Source organism: Protopterus annectens, chromosome 4.part0 (assembly GCF_019279795.1).
Source record: "Protopterus annectens isolate FY-2018-M chromosome 4.part0, PAN1.0, whole genome shotgun sequence".
Taxonomy (NCBI): Eukaryota; Metazoa; Chordata; order Ceratodontiformes; family Protopteridae; genus Protopterus; species Protopterus annectens.
In genome coordinates this window covers 1,840,100,452-1,840,119,270 of record NC_056733.1, presented here as the reverse complement: position 1 = coordinate 1,840,119,270, position 18,819 = coordinate 1,840,100,452, and the positions used below count along the sequence as shown (strand labels likewise).

Sequence of the window (18,819 nt, the reverse complement as noted above, 5' to 3'; positions counted from 1 at the left end):
TACAAATGCCTTCCACCAGCACCTGCAGGGCTGCATGGATCAGGCAATCCCAAGCAAAACAAAGACTCTTTGTACCAAAGGCAAGCGTCCAGTCTGGTGGACCCCAGCCATAAACAAACTCTACAACAAAAGGAGAAAGCTACTACAAGATAGAGCAAAATCCTTAAAAGGTAAGACACCACTGATCACTATAAGTAAAAAGCTAAGAGCTCTCATAAAATCATCCAAAGCTAATTTTGAGAAAAAATAGCTAAGGACTCTAAAGACAACCATAAGGCATTCTTTAGCTATGTCAGAAACCTAGGAGGAAACTCCCAGATATGCTCAGAATTAGTTCAAAATGATGTGAAGATTACTGATTCTACAGACATTGCCAACATACTGGCTGAAAGGTTCAGTGCAAACTTCTCCCCCCCCCTAAAGGAGAGATATCTATACCAAATGATTGTAGCCCCCCAAACATCTCTAACGCCCAGGTGAGAATTGCTCTCTCCAAGGCAAAGAACACAGCATCCATGGGACCTGATGGTGTCCCCGGCTGTGTGCTCCATGAACTCAATGAGGAATTAAACCCACAGTTAGGACAGCTGTTTAATCTTAGTCTCACCTCTGGATACGTACCCAGGGAGTGGCGCACAGCGACTGTGGTCCCACTCCACAAAGGCGGTGCCTCCACCGACCCTGGAAATTACCGTCCCATTAGCTTGACAAGCTTTATCTGCAAAGCCATGGAGAGGATCATAATGGTTCTCATAAATAAAGACATAGGGAACGTGCAGACTTTGGATCCAACCCAGTTTGGCTTTGTCAAAGGCAGATCATGCCTTCTAAACTTGGTTGACTTTTTCGAAACAGTCACCAAGGCCATTGACGAGGGAAAGGCAGTCCATACAGCCTACCTAGACCTGGCGAAGGCTTTTGATACAATACCTCACTCGGGTATCATTGAAAAACTCATCAACTTAAATGTAAACCCATACATTACAAGATGGGTTGCAAACTGGCTGAGTGACAGAACCCACAGGGTCAGAGTTGCTGGCGCCATGTCAGACTCAAAGCCTGTCAAAAGTGGTGTCCCACAGGGCTCAGTCCTGGCCCCACTCTTGTTTGGCATCTACTTTTCTGAAGTACAAGCAAACACAGGAGGGTTATGGCTGATAAAGTTTGCAGATGACTGCAAACTGGGCGCCGTAGTTGAAAACACATCCGACACAGATATCCTTCAGAAGGGTCTCACAGAAACGGATAACTGGTGCCAGAGCCATGGCCTAAAGTTAAATGCCAAGAAATGCATAGTTATACCCTTCGGGAAAAATAAGGTTACCCCTAGCTACCATATAGGTGGCAATCCCCTGAACACAGAAGAAGTTATTAGGGACCTGGGAACCCAGGTTGACAGTAGCCTTTCATTCGACACTCATATTGCTAAAGTAGTTAGGAAGACCTTCTACATTGCCCACCTTATCATGAAGGGATTCACATCTAGATCAAGGGAAGTCATAGTTTCCCTATACTCATCACTCATCAGACCAATGATCGAGTACAATGCCCCATTCGGAATGTATCTGACCCGACACTTGCAGCAGCTGGAGAGGCCACAAAAGTTCCTCACCAAAAGGATAAAGGGTCTCAAAAATCTGTCTTATGCTGCCCGACTGAAAGAACTCCAGTTATATTCAGTTGCTTACCGCTTGCTCAGAGGTGACCTATGCCTGACATACAAGGCCATGTCAAACCCAGATTTGATGAACATGCTTCATCTCAAAAAATCTAGATCCCTCAGAGCTACAAGGGCGGGAGACTTAAACCTCGACACGGTTATTAATAGGATGTGCTGGAGGGATAGATTCATCACCCAAAGACTCCCTATGCTGTGGAACAAAATCCTGGTTTATGTGAGGCAGAGCACCTCGCTGGCCTTGTTCAAGAGGAATCTTGCCCAATGGATGAGAGATCGCAGATACACCCCAAGGGTTACCTCAGTGTCACTGCTCGACAGAAGCACAGCAAAATAATGGGCATAGTTTCTCCGAACTAAAGGGGTGGCGTAAGCCACAAAACTATGGGCTAGGCTTATAAATGCCCTCGGGCAGATAGCCTAGTATGAACCTATGAACCTATGAACCTATAAATATATCAACTCTGAGATCGCACTTCACAGAAGAAAATGGCAACCATACCATTACATGCTTCATGACTGCCTGTTGTAACCTCAGTCATGTTCCCTTTTAATGTACTATACTACAACATAACTCATCTTAGTGTAGTGAAGTGCGATTTTGGAGTTGATCTATTTAAGTAGCGGGGGGGTGGGGGGCACAGCCCTCCACACGGGTGGTACAGGGGGGGCTTGCCCCCCTGCTTATGGTTGGTTTAGACTGATATGGCTTATCATTTCTTTGTTTCTGTATATATTTCTGCTGCAATACAGTCAGTGTTGGTGTCCTGTATGTTTTTCAGTATTATGAGATTCAGTATTATGAGTTTTCAATATTTTGAGCTTTCAGGAATTAGACTTCAGGATTTTGAGATTCAGGGTTTTGAAGTGAACCTATATATAAATATATATATGATAGATATATATAGATAGATATATATATAGATATATAGTATAATTTTTGAAGATTGTAAAATTATTGTTATATATTGGAGCTTTTCTTCCCGAACATATACTGAAAATGGACATGTACTTTCCTTGAAATCAAATGTCAATAAAATAAAAATAAAAAACTAAATAAATAAATACGTGATCTAAGACTTATTTAGTCTGAAATAAATTTGATGTTAATGCTGATGTGGTTAAATATATTAAGGTGCTAGGAATTACAATTAAGTCTAGGGCACCATTTGTACTTTGCTAATGCCAATTTACAAGTATCTACATATAAGCATATGGGTATATGCTGCCAGGTTGACCAACCAAAAATTCAGACCTCAACTAATCAAGCAGATACTCTTGAAACCAAAACTATTAAAAGAAAAAGCCTGTAAAACATCTCTCTTTTCTTTGCAGGGTTCAAGCTCTCATGTACCTCCTCAGCTCCTGTTAATTATATAAACAAACTACAAGATTGCACTACAGTGGTTATTGGGGAATAGGACAAATTCCTCAATCTCTGCTGTACTGCAATATCACAGAGAAAAAAAAGCCAGTAGATGTGATCATCTGATTTTCAGTCACACATACTGCCATATTCCCATTCAAAAAAAAGCTTTTAACCAAAGGACAATAAACCATATATGTGAACATGAACGTATATATACATACATATATATATATATATATATATATATATATATATATATAGTTATAGTTATATAGATAGATATTTTATATATATATATATATATATATATATATATATATATATATATATATATGTATAGATATAGCTATACATATGTGTGGGTTGGTATATATATATATATATATATATATATATATATATATATATATATATATATATGTATATATATATATATATATATATATATATATATAGATATATATAGATATATATAGATATAATCTGTGTGGGGGGACCAATTATTATGTAATATAGGTTGAGACAATATTTGTTAATTGGCACAATTTTTTTAGCTAAGCAGATGGTCAACAGTTGTGTGAGACTGCAGAATTCCTGGGGTTATGTGAGACTGCAGAATTCCTGGGGTTAAGGAATATGTCCTTTCTCAGTATTCTGTGACATTGGATTTAGTACATATAATTAACATGGGAGATAGGCTTAGATCTGCAATTCATGCTTTTTTTTATTAGTTTTTTATTTACATGCACTGAGGTTATTGCTCAGTAGCTGCACAGTTAGGTGTCAACACTTATGTTTTTGACATTTTGTTGTCAAAATTAAGCACATCAAGTTTGGGTCTGTCAACTTTATTCATTAGAAGCATACATTAATAAATAATTGTATAAGTGCTATCTTTCTAGTAACACATATTGTATTACAGTTGCAACATTATTTTTCCTCCATACACGTATTGTCTTACAGTATAATCATTTAATGATAATTCTTATATTACTATCTTGTTTGCTGAAACTTAGCTTTTGTTTCTCTTCCGTCATTCTCCTTATTTACTGTGATATATTCACCTGTACTGCCTCTAAAGTAGGTCAATCTTAATTACAGCACTATCCCAATAAACAACTGTAAATAAAAGTATATATATCTATATTTATCTATCTATATATAACTATATATTTAGGGTCTATATTATATATCTGAAGTTTCAAAACTTTGAACCTCACATGTTCGATAACATATGAGCGAAGTTTGAAACATCAAAAATATAATAAAAAAAAAAAACTTTCCTCAATGCTTTGAGCAAGGGGTCAAGCCCCCTGCCCCCCCTACATCCCTGCTACTTAAATATACCATCTCCAAGATCACACTTCAGTGCAGAAAAGGGATATTTTCCCACTGTGCGCCATACAGAGCCTTTGCTTTTTACCTTTGAATTTTTTAAAGTTATGATGTCGACCATATGACATTAGAACTTTAACAAGTTCAAGTAATTAATAGGGACCCTATATATATATATATATATATATATATATATATATATATATATATATATATATATATATATATATATTCATATTCAGACACATATGTACATATGCTATACATGCATATATATGCATGTATATTAGTACATGTGAGTGTAAATACAGAGATGTAGACATATTTATAAGAGAACGAGTGATTAGTACTGGATTTTAAAGGCATATATCCAAAGTTTGAAGGACTGTGAGAGAAGAAGACGAAGAGGGTGGTATTTGTTAGGCAGTGAAAGAAAGAAAAGCAAATGCAGGCCATGGCTTGGGAACAAAAAGGGTGACTTGCATGATACCTGAGTAGTAGTTTTATGCTAGCCTGGGTAGAAACATGGTGAACTTGAAGAACAGATGAAGCACGGAAGATGGACATTGTTGTTGTCACTGGCCAGTAACAACAGAGGGCTGGACATAGAAGTGCCCTGGTTTACACTGTTCAGGAATGACAGAGGAGAGAGATGTGGTATTATTGTAGCAATCTTCCTAAAGGATAGCATCTAATGTGAGGACAGATGTGAGGTCAGATAGAAAGAAAGGCACTAATATAAAATGAGACAAGGGTGCATTCAGGGTCACAAATTAGATTACATGGCCTTGAGGATATAATAGAGGACAGAATGAATGAGTGAAGGATGAGGTTTATACTCAAAGCAGTTATTAACCTGCCGGGAGGAAATACAGAGATTCTGAGCTCAAAAGGCAGTTGGAGGGATAAGTAATTTATTTGGGCCTTAAGTGGTACAGCCAACTAGTGCTGGACTGAACCAGTGAAGAATAAATTGTATTTCTGATCCCAGTCAATGAAGAGGGTGTCATGCGTGTCTTGTTTAAGGCAATGTCAGTCAGAATGGCACTGTGTGTTAGAGTGAAAAAAGACAATGGTCTGCAATCTTAGAAGAGTAGATTTTGACATGCTATGGTGAAGTGACAAATGATGAATTCTGAGGTTGGGAGAAAATCAAAGATGTAAATTAGGGGAAATTGGTAGAAATAGAGAAGTCAGGGCTAGTAACAAGGGTGTGATGAAGTGATAAAAAAGAAGATACCATTGGGACTACATAGGAATAGGAGGCTAGTAATTAGGTAGAAAAATAGGGCCTACAAGAGCTGGAAAGAAGTGGTTGGAGAGATGAAGGAAACATACTACGAGGAGTTTTGCAGAAGGGCAGAAAACATGGTAAAAGCTAGAAGAATGTTTGCTGAAATGACTAAAAAGTGAAGCAAGGACTTTTTTTAGAAACATACCAGAAAAAAGGAAGGGAGGAACAGAAGTGGAAAGGCTGAGCATAGATGGGAAGGTCGCAGAGGACTGGAAAAAAAGCAGACATGCTGAATGAATACTTTTCCTCGGGCTTGAAAAAAGAAAGCAAATGGTGCAAGGTATGAAGTGAGGACAGGATGTGGAAAATGTAGGACAAACACAAGAAGAGAGGTAGCAGAATATCAGAGGGAACTGGCTGCCCTTACACAGGATAAAGCACAAGGAGCAGATGGGCTGCCTCTAAGAGTCAGAAATCTGGCCATTATGCAGGACGATCCCTGTGATGAAGATCTTCAACATATCACTGACTAGTGCAGAAGTGCTAAATGACTAGAAGTCAGCAAGGGTGGTACCCTTGCACAAGTAGGAGACCAGTAGAATTTATTGAGAAACAGAACTTGTAGGTTAGCAACTGTAAGATTGTCATAGAGAACATCCTGAGTGAAAGGCTGTTTGCATTCCCAGAAGATAGTAATCTCCAGGATAGCAAACAGCATCACTACATGGGCAAAAGAAGTTGATCTGGGTTTTTCTCTGGTTTATAGATGAACCTGACAAGGCCTAGAGTAGATTTAGCATTAACAGACTTCAGTAAGGCCTTTGACAAAGTCCTACATAGGAGTGCGAAATGAAACTGAAGATGTTGGGGCTAGAATTAAAAGCTTGGAACACATGAGCCACACTGGTGAATGACAGGACAAAGACAATGGGTAGGATCAAAAGTGTGGAACAGAAGAGCCGCATTGCTGAATGGTAGGACAAAGACAAGGGGTAGGATCAAAAGTGTGGAACAGAAGAGCCGCATTGCTGAATGGTAGGACAAAGACAAGGGGTAGGATCAAAAGTGTGAAATCGAAGAACTGCATTGCTGAATGGTAGGACAAAGACAATTGCAAAGAAAAGGATGATGCCTGGTACATGGAAAATGATTGGCGGGGTATTGCAATGGTTAATCCTTGTCCTGTATACTTGAGTGTTTGCCTCAGAATTATCTGAATGAATAGAAAGAAGTATCAACTTCTTTCCTGATGTGAGAGATACTTGGAGAAATGGGACAATGGGGGAAGAGTTTAAGGAAGGATTGGCAAAGACCGGACAAGTGGGCTGATGGGTCAGTTGAGATTCAGTATAAACAAAACAGAAAGTATTGGACCTGGGCCACTACAGAATTGGTTTGAAGTATCTGCTTGGGACCAAATGCATCTGCAGGCATTAGAGCAGGAAAATGAAGCTCAGTTGCTAATTACACTGGGTTGCACCACTAGAAGCAGAGATGGGGGGGGGGCGGTGGTAACAGCAAATAGAATGACAGTGGTATATACTCTGCAGGAAAGATTTCAGAAGCAGTGAGGTAATACTTCCACTCTACAGCACTTTTTCAGTCCACATCTTGAATAATGCATGCATTGTAGAGGCCATATAAGGAAAGGGACATTAGGCTGCTGGGGGCAAACAGAGAAAATATACCAGAAAAATATTATGCTTGGAGTAGAAGGGATACCACTAGCGGCTAAAGGATTTAGAGGTCTTCTCATGAGGGACCTAAAGAAATTGAGTGTGTTTTATATTTGTGCAGATCATGTCAGGAAAATGCAAATGAGTTGTCCTGATAAAAAGGGCAAATACAGGTAGAGGAGGAGGCACAAGTAGCAGATTGTGAGGGCTGACAAATGTCTGGATTTCCAAAGGTACTCCTTAGCAAACAGGGCTGTGTACTACTTGAATGGACTAACAGAAACAGTGGTAGGAAAAGAATCCACAGAGGCAATCAAGAGGGCAAAAGACAGGGAAAAGTATAAGAGATGAAGTAGACATGGAGGGGAGGAAGAATGATAAACACAATTTAAACAAGCAGCCTAGATGTGTTTATTGTCTCTTTTACCTACAAATGTAATACAATGTACATTAAAGATCAGAAGTTAATCTTTAGTATATGATCTGATGAATTAATATTGTTATTAGTCCTTGTGTTCAGATACAAGTGCTAAAAGTTAATTTATTACCACAATTGTGTTTCCTTTTAATGTCAGTCTTTCATTTTTTTTGTTCATAATTGTTACTTGTTGGATTTGTAATAAAAAATAGATAAATAATGTAATATTTTCTGACACATCTTCATTTGGGAGAAGGGATTTTGTAATTTTTTTCTTCTTTTTGTTCTTTCTTTTTTTCTCTCTCATTCTATAAATTTTCACGTTAAAAAAGAACAATTGCTCTGTATAATAAAACATTTTTTTTCTAGTTTACCAATTTTTCAGAAAAAGGAATACAGTAATTGCATAAAAATAACAACAGTTTTATGAACCACTGCATGTTGCATAAGTGTTGTATTTGCAATACTGTGGCATCATGTTTAGTTATGAAGTTATTCACATTACTTTATTTGAAGTGTGGAAAATGTAACCATGTATGTATATGTGTGGTCATTACACTGGGTACATATAGTCATACATACAAACACAAATATAGAGCAAATAAATTACTTTCATTAAACATAGTGCAATGGTGATGGACAGGTTGACAGACAAGATCAGACAGGAGTCCCAGTGGACTATGATGTTTGCAGATGACATTGTGATCTGTAGTGTGAGTAGGGAACAGGTGTAGGAGACCCTGGAGAGATAAGAGATATGCTGTAGAGAAAAGAGGAATGAAGGTCAGCAGGACTAAGACAGAATATATGTGTGTGAATGAGAGGGAGGATAGAGATATGGTGAGGATGCAAGGAGTAGAGGTGGTGAATGTGGATGAGTTTAAATACTTGCGATCAATAGTTCAGAGTAATGGTGAGTGTGGAAGAGAGGTGAAGAAGAGAGTACAGGCAGGATGGAGTGGGTGGAGAAGAGTGTCAGGAGTGATTTGTGGCAGACGAGTAGTAGTAAGAGTGAAAGGGAAGGTCTACAAGAGGGTAGTGAGACCAGCTATGTTATATGGGTTAGAGACAGTGGCATTGACAAAAATGCAGGAGTTAGAGCTGGATGTGGCAGAGTTAAAGATGTTAAGATTTGCACTGGGTGTGACAAGGGTGGACAGGATTAGGAATAAGTATATTAGAGGGTCATCCCAGGTTGGAAGGTTTGGAGACAAAGCCAGAGAGGCAAGATTACATTGGTTTGGACATGTGCTGAGGAGGGATGCTGAGTATATTGTGAAAAAGATGCTAAGGATGAAGCTACCAGGTAACAGGAAAAGAGGAAGGCCTAAGATAAGGTTTATGGATGTGGTGAGAGAGGACATGCAGGTGGTTGGTGTGACAGAGCAAGATGCAGAGGACAGGAAGAAATGGAAACAGATGATCCGCTGTGACAACCCCTAACGACAACAGCCGAAAGAAGATGATGAAACATAGTATCATTTTTTTTTTTTTTAAGTAATTCACATTTTTAAATAAAAATTCTGTTTCTTTACAAATTGCCTAAACTGGTTTGAACTAAATAATTATGTACTGTACTCACAGTAATTGCAGACTTCAAACTGCTGCACAACCCTGAAAAATTCCTAAGTATTCATCCCATTATTCACCCTTACACTACTAAGATAGCTCTGCTCTTCACTGACAAATCATTACTCTCCATAACTAAACCGAACAACAGTGCAGGATACTCCCTATATTTACACTGCATTCGTAATAGGTTGAATACCATCCCACTCTACTTAAGAACACTCTGTGACCTGAAAGACTAAATGCCAATTGAAGCAGCACCTGGGAGATAAATGGCTCTGCACCTGTACCTCTCCTGGTTAATCTGAAATAAACTAGCTAAATAAATTAATGTTACTTCTCTGCTGTATAAAACAATGTACTATTATCACAACTATATCCTTCTCATCTCATTTCTTTTAGCTTCTTTGCACCTTTCTTTGGGCTGCTCTGTTTATCTTCTTATATCCTAGATCTTGCAAAAGTCTTTACAGTAGAAAAATATATTTTTTCTTTTTCACAAAATTGACAATCTATGCATACTGACCATTCTGCACTGTATATACCTCCCTGTATTAAAATAATATTCATATGCAACTTATGTAACTTTCATTTTTAATCAAAACTGTAAATGATGTAACCAATGTCAAGGATGTTTAAATAATGCTATTATTGCTCAAGAAACAATACAAATTGTGTCCATGATGTTTCTATAATGGAACACCCCCCCAGCCTCTACTGAAAAAGTGCTTAGCATCTATCATTACTACATATCTATAATGTAGTTACACCTGCTTTAGATTTTAATATTCTCTAATTTTCAATATGTTGAGTTTTCTTGTGAAAGATGGAGTACATAGAATTATGCTGAGTGCATTGGAATATGTTGAGTACTGCCATGAATGGTGGAGTACACAAAAATATGCTGAGTACTGATGTGACTGGTAGAGTACATGAGAATATGTTGAATACTGTTGTGAATGGTAGAATATATAGGAATATGCTGAGTGCTGCTGTGAAAGGTAGAGTACATAGGAATATGCTGAGTACTGCCATGGACAGTGGAGTACATAGGAATATGTTAAATATTGCTATGAATGGTGGAGTACCTAGGAATATGCTGAGGGTTGCTGTGAATGGTGGAGTACATAGGAGTATGACAAGTACTGCTGTGAGTGGAGTACACAGGAATATGATGAGTACTGACATGAATGGTGGAGTACATAGAAATATGCTGAGTATTGCCGTGAATGGTCACAAACATAGGAATGTGTTGAGTACTGTTGCAGTAACTACAAATATGTAAATGACTTACAGATCCCAATGCTGCTGCTACAATGATAATAATAATAAATGTTGAGATGATGCTTACAGATTAGTGCACAGTAGTCATAAGTATAAGCACAACACACACACACACACACACACACACACTCTCAGACACTCACACACACACACACACACACACACACACACACACATATACACACACACACGCAAACACACACACACACACACACACACACACACACACACACACACAATCAAATAGTAAGTTCTGAGCAATAACTCAAATGTAACATTTGTGCTGTCAACTTTTAAAGAGTTACTAGAGAACAGGATCTGAAATATGTTATTTTAGAATCTTAAATGTTGAATAATTTGTTTATTTAATTCCTAGGGGTCTTACCTAAGCTTTGAATATAGTGATGAAATACCACAGCATAAAACATTATAAGTCTTACCAAAATGAGGACTGAAATAAATCTGGTAAGTAAACTTCAATACACAGAAATGCAGACAACTCAGAGCAGATCAGTTCATAGTTCTCTTTCAGGCTGTAGGAGAAGGCGATAAGCTTTCACATGCCACAACTCTTCTTTTATTCTAACATATACTTTATTGAAAATCATAGTTTCTTCCAGTATTTTTGAGTTAGGCTTTTAATGCTGTGTTATCCTTGTTGGTTATTTGTATACCTGCCTTTGTGATACTACTGGTCTCACTTAATTATAAATATGAATAAAGGTGTGAATATTAGGATATCAATTTTGATATAAGGCGTGAGCTTTAGGATTGTTCTACAACCATGTCACACAGATGATAATCCAAACTTTCAATCACCTCTTTAGATAATATAGTAATTTAACATTGGCTTGACCTATGCTAGTGTCAACATATGACTCTGCTCTTGAATCCATTTATACATTCAGGCTAACATGATATTTGGAAGATCTTACATAATACAATCTCAGCCTCTTCAAGGATATAGCTCAGGAAAATAAATGCAGCAACATTATATAAAATAAATAAATAAACATATGCTTTTGTGAATGTGAAGTCAATAAAAAGTGAAATGACTTGATTTGATAATTAATGCAGACTAACATTATAAACAGTTAATTTAAATAACATGGGAAAGACTTCTGTTATACAATTAATTTAAAACTAGAATATATTTTTATGAACATCTAAGTGTGTGTGTGTGTGTGTGTGTGTGTGTGTGTGTGTGTGTGTGTGTGTTTAGTGTCAGGCCTGTCTGCAGTTGTACGTGTCTTTTACTTAGGTTGCTGTAATAAAGCAGTTTTCTTCTTTTATTCTTCCTTCTAGTTACTATGGTGTTTATTTTATACTTTGTTCCCCGTGGTTGTGTCTGAAAATCAATGTCTTCAAATGAGTATAGAGCAATAAAACCATTAGGAAAATAAATGCACTTATTGATAGATTGAACAGTTAAATGGTTTACAAATGGGCAATTAGCAGTTTGGTACTGTAACATATATACAAAGGCCTGGTAATCAAAACATATATTTTAAACATATAAAATAATATGCAGTATGTGATGTTCACATCTTAAGTGATACTTGAATGCTTCGGTAATGTAACGTAACAAAATTATTCTGCATTCATTCATAATGATATCTGTTAATTCACTTTAAAAAAGTTTTATTAAAATGCAACAAGGCTCTTACATTATAGTTTAAAAGTGAGAAAAAAAGTGATAAATAATTCCCTGCTTTAGCATTAAGACAGGAATATTAATCTCCATGCTATGATATTTGAGATACAGCTTTTATTCACTTTCTTCATAAAAACATATAGGTGTAGTGTGCAGTTTTTTGCTCTTCTGTGTATTTTAAAACAATGCATCTTTCTGTAACGCTACAAAAAGTAGTTATGATTTTTTCAGCTTGCTTATCATTTGCTGTAAAACACTATACTCTATTGCCACCTACAGTTCATTATCACAATAGCATTCTATATGCATAGAAGAGTTGGATTTCAGTAACCATTAACACAGTTCCAGTTTGTTTTTTAAATGAAATGCACTGTGTGTTCATTATTAGTAGTGGTAGTCAAAACAATCATACCACTGTTTTACCTACATTAAAGTAAAATGTTAATCCAATTATATTACTCCTTTAAGTTAAAATATGGTTGCAAAAATACAATGTTTTATTATTATATATTCATAACTTAAAAGAAAGTACAGAACAATGTTAAAACATAATTTAGACATATACCAATATAAGATACATTTTTTTTCTCCTGGTGAGTTAATCTTTTTTATTTGTTGGTCAATTTGTGCATTGTATAATATAATCTCATGTAAGAGTCTACTCATTGTTTTATCTGCAATATTCATCATTTTAAAAGATTATGTTTAAACTTGCTTTTTAATTGCATCATTAATATTTTACAGATAAAATGTTTAATGAGCTATGGTTGCATCACTTTAAAATAATTTTATATATCTAAGCATTGGAATTGTGTTCTGCTAAAATATAACATTCTTTGATTTAACGTGTTTGAATGCACAGTGCTGTTAAACAAGAAGCAGGTGCCACATTTTATCATTTACCATACTATATTCAATTCCAAGTGGTAACAGCTTACATTTATTTTCAATAAATATTCATTACTCAAACAGCACCAGAAATGCAAGGTCTAATGAACTTAATTTTGTCTGTGACTTAAACAGAACATGCTGGAGAGATAGATTTATGTATCCCGCTGACTGACTTTCCTGTAGAGCAGACTTACTATCCATGTGAACCTGAGTCTGTCTATTGCATACTATAAGTGCAACCTAGACCAGTGGATGGGGAATATGAAATTTACACCAGGCCTGGCACCCATGTCCCTTATGGAGAGAAGTAGTCCTTAAATTCCTGACCCTCAATGTCCTGTTTGAATATACAACATCATTATTCTTTTGGGAAAACTTGGCTAGGGTTAGAAAGGCCCCCTGGGTCATTAGCCTATTACCATTCTATCTATGAATCTATGAAGTCAAGTTTTCACAAGGAAAATATCATAGTACTTATTCATATTAGTAAGGAAGTGTTGAAATTCTTTAGGTGATTCCCATAGCTGAACTTCAATGTCTTACAACTTAGATATCAGTGATAAGTTGCTATGTGAATAGAATGAGTCTCAGTGGCCATTATCAAAGCCTAAGCACTGCAGAGGTTTCCATAAATAGGTGGAAATGTGTGTGTGAATATATATATATATATATATATATATATATATATATATATATATACACACATACACACACACACATAGCTAGATATAGATATATGAATGTACTACACACACACACACACACACACACACACACACGCGCGCACACACACACACACACACACACACACACACACACACACACACACACACACATGCACGCACACACATGCACTTTAAATAATACTGTAAAATTGCTGTGAACTGGAGCACGTTCATAGTTTCCCTTGTGCTCTCCATTAAACTGTTTCTGGTACTCTGCCTTGCATTTTGGGGTTGACATAAAAGTTAAGGTCTTTACCTAACAGAAACATAGTAAAGGGTTTGAATTTGACCTCTGATTATTGGCTAGGCTTGAAACAGTCTGCAGACTAATAATCTAGTATTTATGTGTAAACTTACCTGCATTGCTGAATTGTACACTAACTTATACAAGAACTATGCACCTCAATTATGTAACACATAAGCAACTACACTGTTCTATAAAATATGTACACTGCATTAAAATACTCTACTGTGGACCACTGTATGTCCACATACCTGCAAATTCCCCTTGAAACACAACATTATCTCATTGCACAACTTAGCAAATCTTTTATCTGTACATGCTGTAGAGACACTCACTGTAGGATACATGTGCATATGTTTGTTTCCTTATGAAGTTTTTCTCCTGGGATCTTCCGTGAGAATGAGCTCTACACAGCATGATAGCCTGTTAACCAACTACAAATAATTGCATTATAATAGCATGACAAAGAAAGGCAAAAAAAACATGCATGGCCTTTCTTATATTGAAAATGTACTTATTATAACTAAGATACAGAAATTCACTTGATACACTTTCACAAGTCTGTTTAAATAAAAGTTGTCACAGTTTCAGTCTAGAGCTCCTTTCATCTTACAATTAACAGGTATGAAAATGACTGTTTGGGTATGTTAATAACTCTTGGTCCCCTGGGTTTAAAAAAATAATGGCATTCCCATCTTCAGCACATATTTAGTTTGGGATGTTAGGGTAAGGCTGAGGATATGTGATTTATTTCACTGAGCTTCTCTTTTTCAGACTAAGAAAGCCACATTTTATCACCCACAATTTTATTACAACACACTCATATTTCATATCCTCACCTTATTCCACACAGTGTACACACAATGAAGACAGAGGCCCAAAGGCAGTTTGTAAGCATGGCATTCTTTTCCATCACAGGCAGTGAAAGCTGCAAGAAGAAAAATATATATATGTCTATATATATGTATATATTAATTTCTGAAAATTTACCAACACAGGTTTGGAAGATCATGGAAAATATTAATAAATGCCTAAACGATAATCCACTGATACACACCCTGTATACAGGCAAATGCAAACTATTGCTACAACAGGCAAGGCAAAAAAATGCAGAAAATGAGGACTTCTTCTATGCTAACAGTTAAAACATTCTGACTTTCCACAAAAGTCAAGCATGCAAGTTTGTATTGCTGCAGGAAAATGGATGTGGGAAATTCCAGGATAACACAAGGTGAATAACTAATAAACCTATTGTCACAGTTCTAAGGAACAACAACAGTTTACCTTCCCAAGTCACGTTTAAAAGAATGCATAGTGTATTTTATGTCCAAACAAGCCAGCTCCTAAGGAACAATATATAAAAACACGGGTATGTGTTGTGGGAGGGCAAAGGAAGTCCTTATATTTACAGGGGCAGACACCTTTTAATATAGACGGTATCTTCCTCTGCAGTTAATGTCATGTGTTTCATTCTAAAAGTAGATAGCAGCATCAGAATCAACGAAACGTCACTGTTCTTTATCTGTACTGTGGATTCTCGTTTGCACACTTTGACATAACATCTGAACTCCAGCAACATCTTCAGCACATGCAACTGCAATTATTTTGAAAGCAAATCACAGCCTTCCTTTACGTGCATTTCCTGCGGTGCACTAGTGCCTACTAGGAAGACATATCCTTATTTATTTAACAGAGCTCTCCTTCCACCGTCCATACACACACACACACACACACACACACACACACACACACACACACGTGCCCTACAGCCTGGAATGCACACATCATGCGACTGTTCCAACAAATGACACTCGGTGATGGAGCCAACCCATGTGCCAAGCCAGCTCAAATGGTACTGCGCCATCCTATCATAATTGGGATGACTTTCAGGTTGTGGGGAATAAAGGGGGATGCTGGACTTTGCCCTCTCACGTATTTAAACCACCACCTCTCTTAAACCCGTTACAGGTGTTATTCAGAGAATCCTTATAACATCGTTTGCTCTTTCGCCTTTCAAGGCAGCATTCTACAGGTAACCAAATAAAATGCGATTTATACCACAGGATACCAATGTTCCTATTTCAGAATAATACGGAGCAGTTCTTTAAGACCAAATAAATGTTTGCTGGGTATGTCTTATTATTGGATCTTGCGGATCAAAGTCATCAGAACTGCTGGATGCACAGGCTCGGCACACCAGCATATCTCACAAATTCACATTGCCAATCGCCATAGACAAGTGTATTTTGAAAGTCATCACGTGTTTCTATAAAGACAGTCATGCGTTTGCATTATTTACTAAAGCAGTACCTAAGAATAAACCTACCATGCAGTTATACTGAGTAAAATAAGACTATCAGTCGGGGAAATAAGGCACTGCCAGCTACAGCTGTTCTGGCTACACACCCATGCAGCTTAATGGAAAACTGAGGCCGAGCCCCAGGCTGTTCAGTTAAATATAATAAATTACCTACCAGGCTTTGAAACTCAGTTCTTTGGTTAGACCCATCATTTGTACAAGTAAGCTGTTCTCATCAGTTTCTGTGCGTGCTTTTACGAAGTGAAAGACAAACATTCCAGTGTACCCAGAAATGCAAAGCAGCTAGCACTTGTATGTGTGTACTGCATATTTCGGGAAATAAAGAAGCTAAGAAAAACCTGTTTCCCTCTAACAGTTGTCCAGTTTAACCTGCAACAATTTTCTAATGTAAAATGCAATGCAGGTGGTCATATGTGGTGTCAGTCTTTACAATACATTGTTTGAAATACAACTAGACACAAAATCATACTACTGCCAAGTTAAACTTAATGAAAGGGCCATATATGTACATGTGTGTGTCAGTATGTTGTTTTGCTTTAGCTTTTCTGATTATCAAAGTCCCTTTCCCAGTGATAATCCAAGAGACAGCATCTCTAATTTCAGCAGGAATTCAGCAAAGACTGCAGTGAGACTGACAACCTTCACTTGTAACCCTGAAACCTGCAAACTGACAAGACATTTTGCGTTAACGTACCCGGTTTTATGATAACAACCGTTTCACCCCCCCCTCACACTCCCCCTTTTTTTCGTCCCTTCCCATTAAGACGAGTGATGGCGCAGGGGTTCTTACCTCCCGAGCAGCGCCGAGCGCTGAAATCCGAGGGTGGCAACAACAACAGCAACCTGGACAGGACGATAGATCCCAATCTAGGGCTAATGCTGGCGAAATACTCCGGTAACGGCAGGGTACCTTCCACGAATCAGACTCCTAGTCATTTGAACAGAGAAGCCCTCTCTCTCTCTCGCTCTCGCTCGCTCCCTTCCTCTCCTCTCTCTCTCTCTCTCTCTCTCACTCCCCCCTCCCGTTCCTCCGGGGGGCTGCTGGCTGCTGTGAGACTCACGCCGATAACGTCGTCCTCACCATCAGTATACTGCAGCCAGTGTTCTTATCCCACCAAAGTGATATAACACATTCATGGGCACAGTCTTTTTTTTTTTTTTTTTTTGGAATGCTCTCCTCTTTACCTATATACAACGATTATCTATCCCGGAGTAAACCGGATGTGAAATAGGCTGTGACTTCATTCTGGATGAAGATTTTATTTTAGAAAGAAAGGTGGTACCAGTCTCTCATCAACAGACCCGTCCGCCCATCTCGTGTATAGTATGCAGCATAGTGTAGCATTTGCCCCCCCCCCCCCCCATTTAACCGTTATTAGGCAGTGTGCAAATACATCATTCTGGAAGGGTATGCGTAAAGCTTTCGTATATTTCTGGTGTTTGAAGTTTGGAAATAACCTTTGTGTCTGCAAAGGGGGCATTTTAAGAACACCACACTGACCTTTGATCTGATATGAAATCATCCTAAACATGAATATATACGTACTGACAATTCCTTTTTAAACCTGGTTGCATTGGTTTCCATGTTATACATAGATAAGAATAACTTTGCGCAGTAATACGGTGCATTGCAATCTTATCTCATAACTTGAATTGCTGCATTCTAAAGTATTATGCAAGATATTACTTGGTCAGACGACCTTATTAACAAACATAAAGCACTCTCTTTTTCTCTCACTATCGATGAACTATTCTTATCAAGGACGTGATTAGGGAAAGAGGGAGAGAGTTCAACCAGCTTGGCCGCAGGTGCTACCGATGAGATAGTTGAGGGCTGTTTTGTGTGTGTGTGTGTGTGTGTGTGTGTGTGTGTGTGTGTGTGTGTGTGTGTGTAGGAGAAAGGAGGTGTCTATGCTTATGGAGAGGGAGAAAGTAGCATTTCTGTGTGTCAAATAAACTTTGTGTTTGGATAATTAGTTCAACATAGTAATTTCAGAAGAAGTGTACTGCTTCTTGAAAAGTGCATATACCTCTGAAATAGAAAGTTCTCTGTGTCTTTCTCTCCTTTGTCTTTTTATCTCAACATTATATATGACTTGGCAAAGGTTGTGCCGTCATTCCTTCACTTTTGAGATTATAGTTTGTTTTCCAAGAAAGTAGATTTATCAAAAATGTCCAAGAGTTAAAATAACTTCAGAATTTAGCTTCCCATTAGAGTATCTAACACAACCCAGCTGTTTTCCCTTAGCTAAGCTAAATACCTATGCATGCACACTTTACCTGAATACTGTGCCAGTTTGGGGGAGGAGTTACAGACAGAGAAGCATCTGCTTGACATTTCATAAGCATCTATTGCAATATTTCAGCTTGTTGGTTGCAAAGACATTTGCAAACTATATATTCCTCAAGCCGACCAAACATA

General features: G+C 37.5%; 1 protein-coding gene across 1 annotated transcript in view; it reads right to left on the bottom strand.

The window, feature by feature from the left end:
* The window catches only part of LOC122800042 (gamma-aminobutyric acid receptor subunit alpha-1), a 742,598-nt gene extending 725,008 nt beyond the window's left edge, over nucleotides 1-17,590 (bottom strand). Inside the window, exons 1-2 of the mRNA XM_044069521.1 lie at nucleotides 17,188-17,590; nucleotides 14,917-15,005 (exon numbers count right to left, since the gene is read on the bottom strand). Of these exons, the coding sequence (XP_043925456.1) occupies nucleotides 14,917-14,990 (74 nt within the window). The 5' untranslated portion in view covers nucleotides 14,991-15,005; nucleotides 17,188-17,590. The remainder of the gene's footprint in view (nucleotides 1-14,916; nucleotides 15,006-17,187) is intronic.
* Between the last annotated feature and the right edge of the window lie 1,229 nt (nucleotides 17,591-18,819).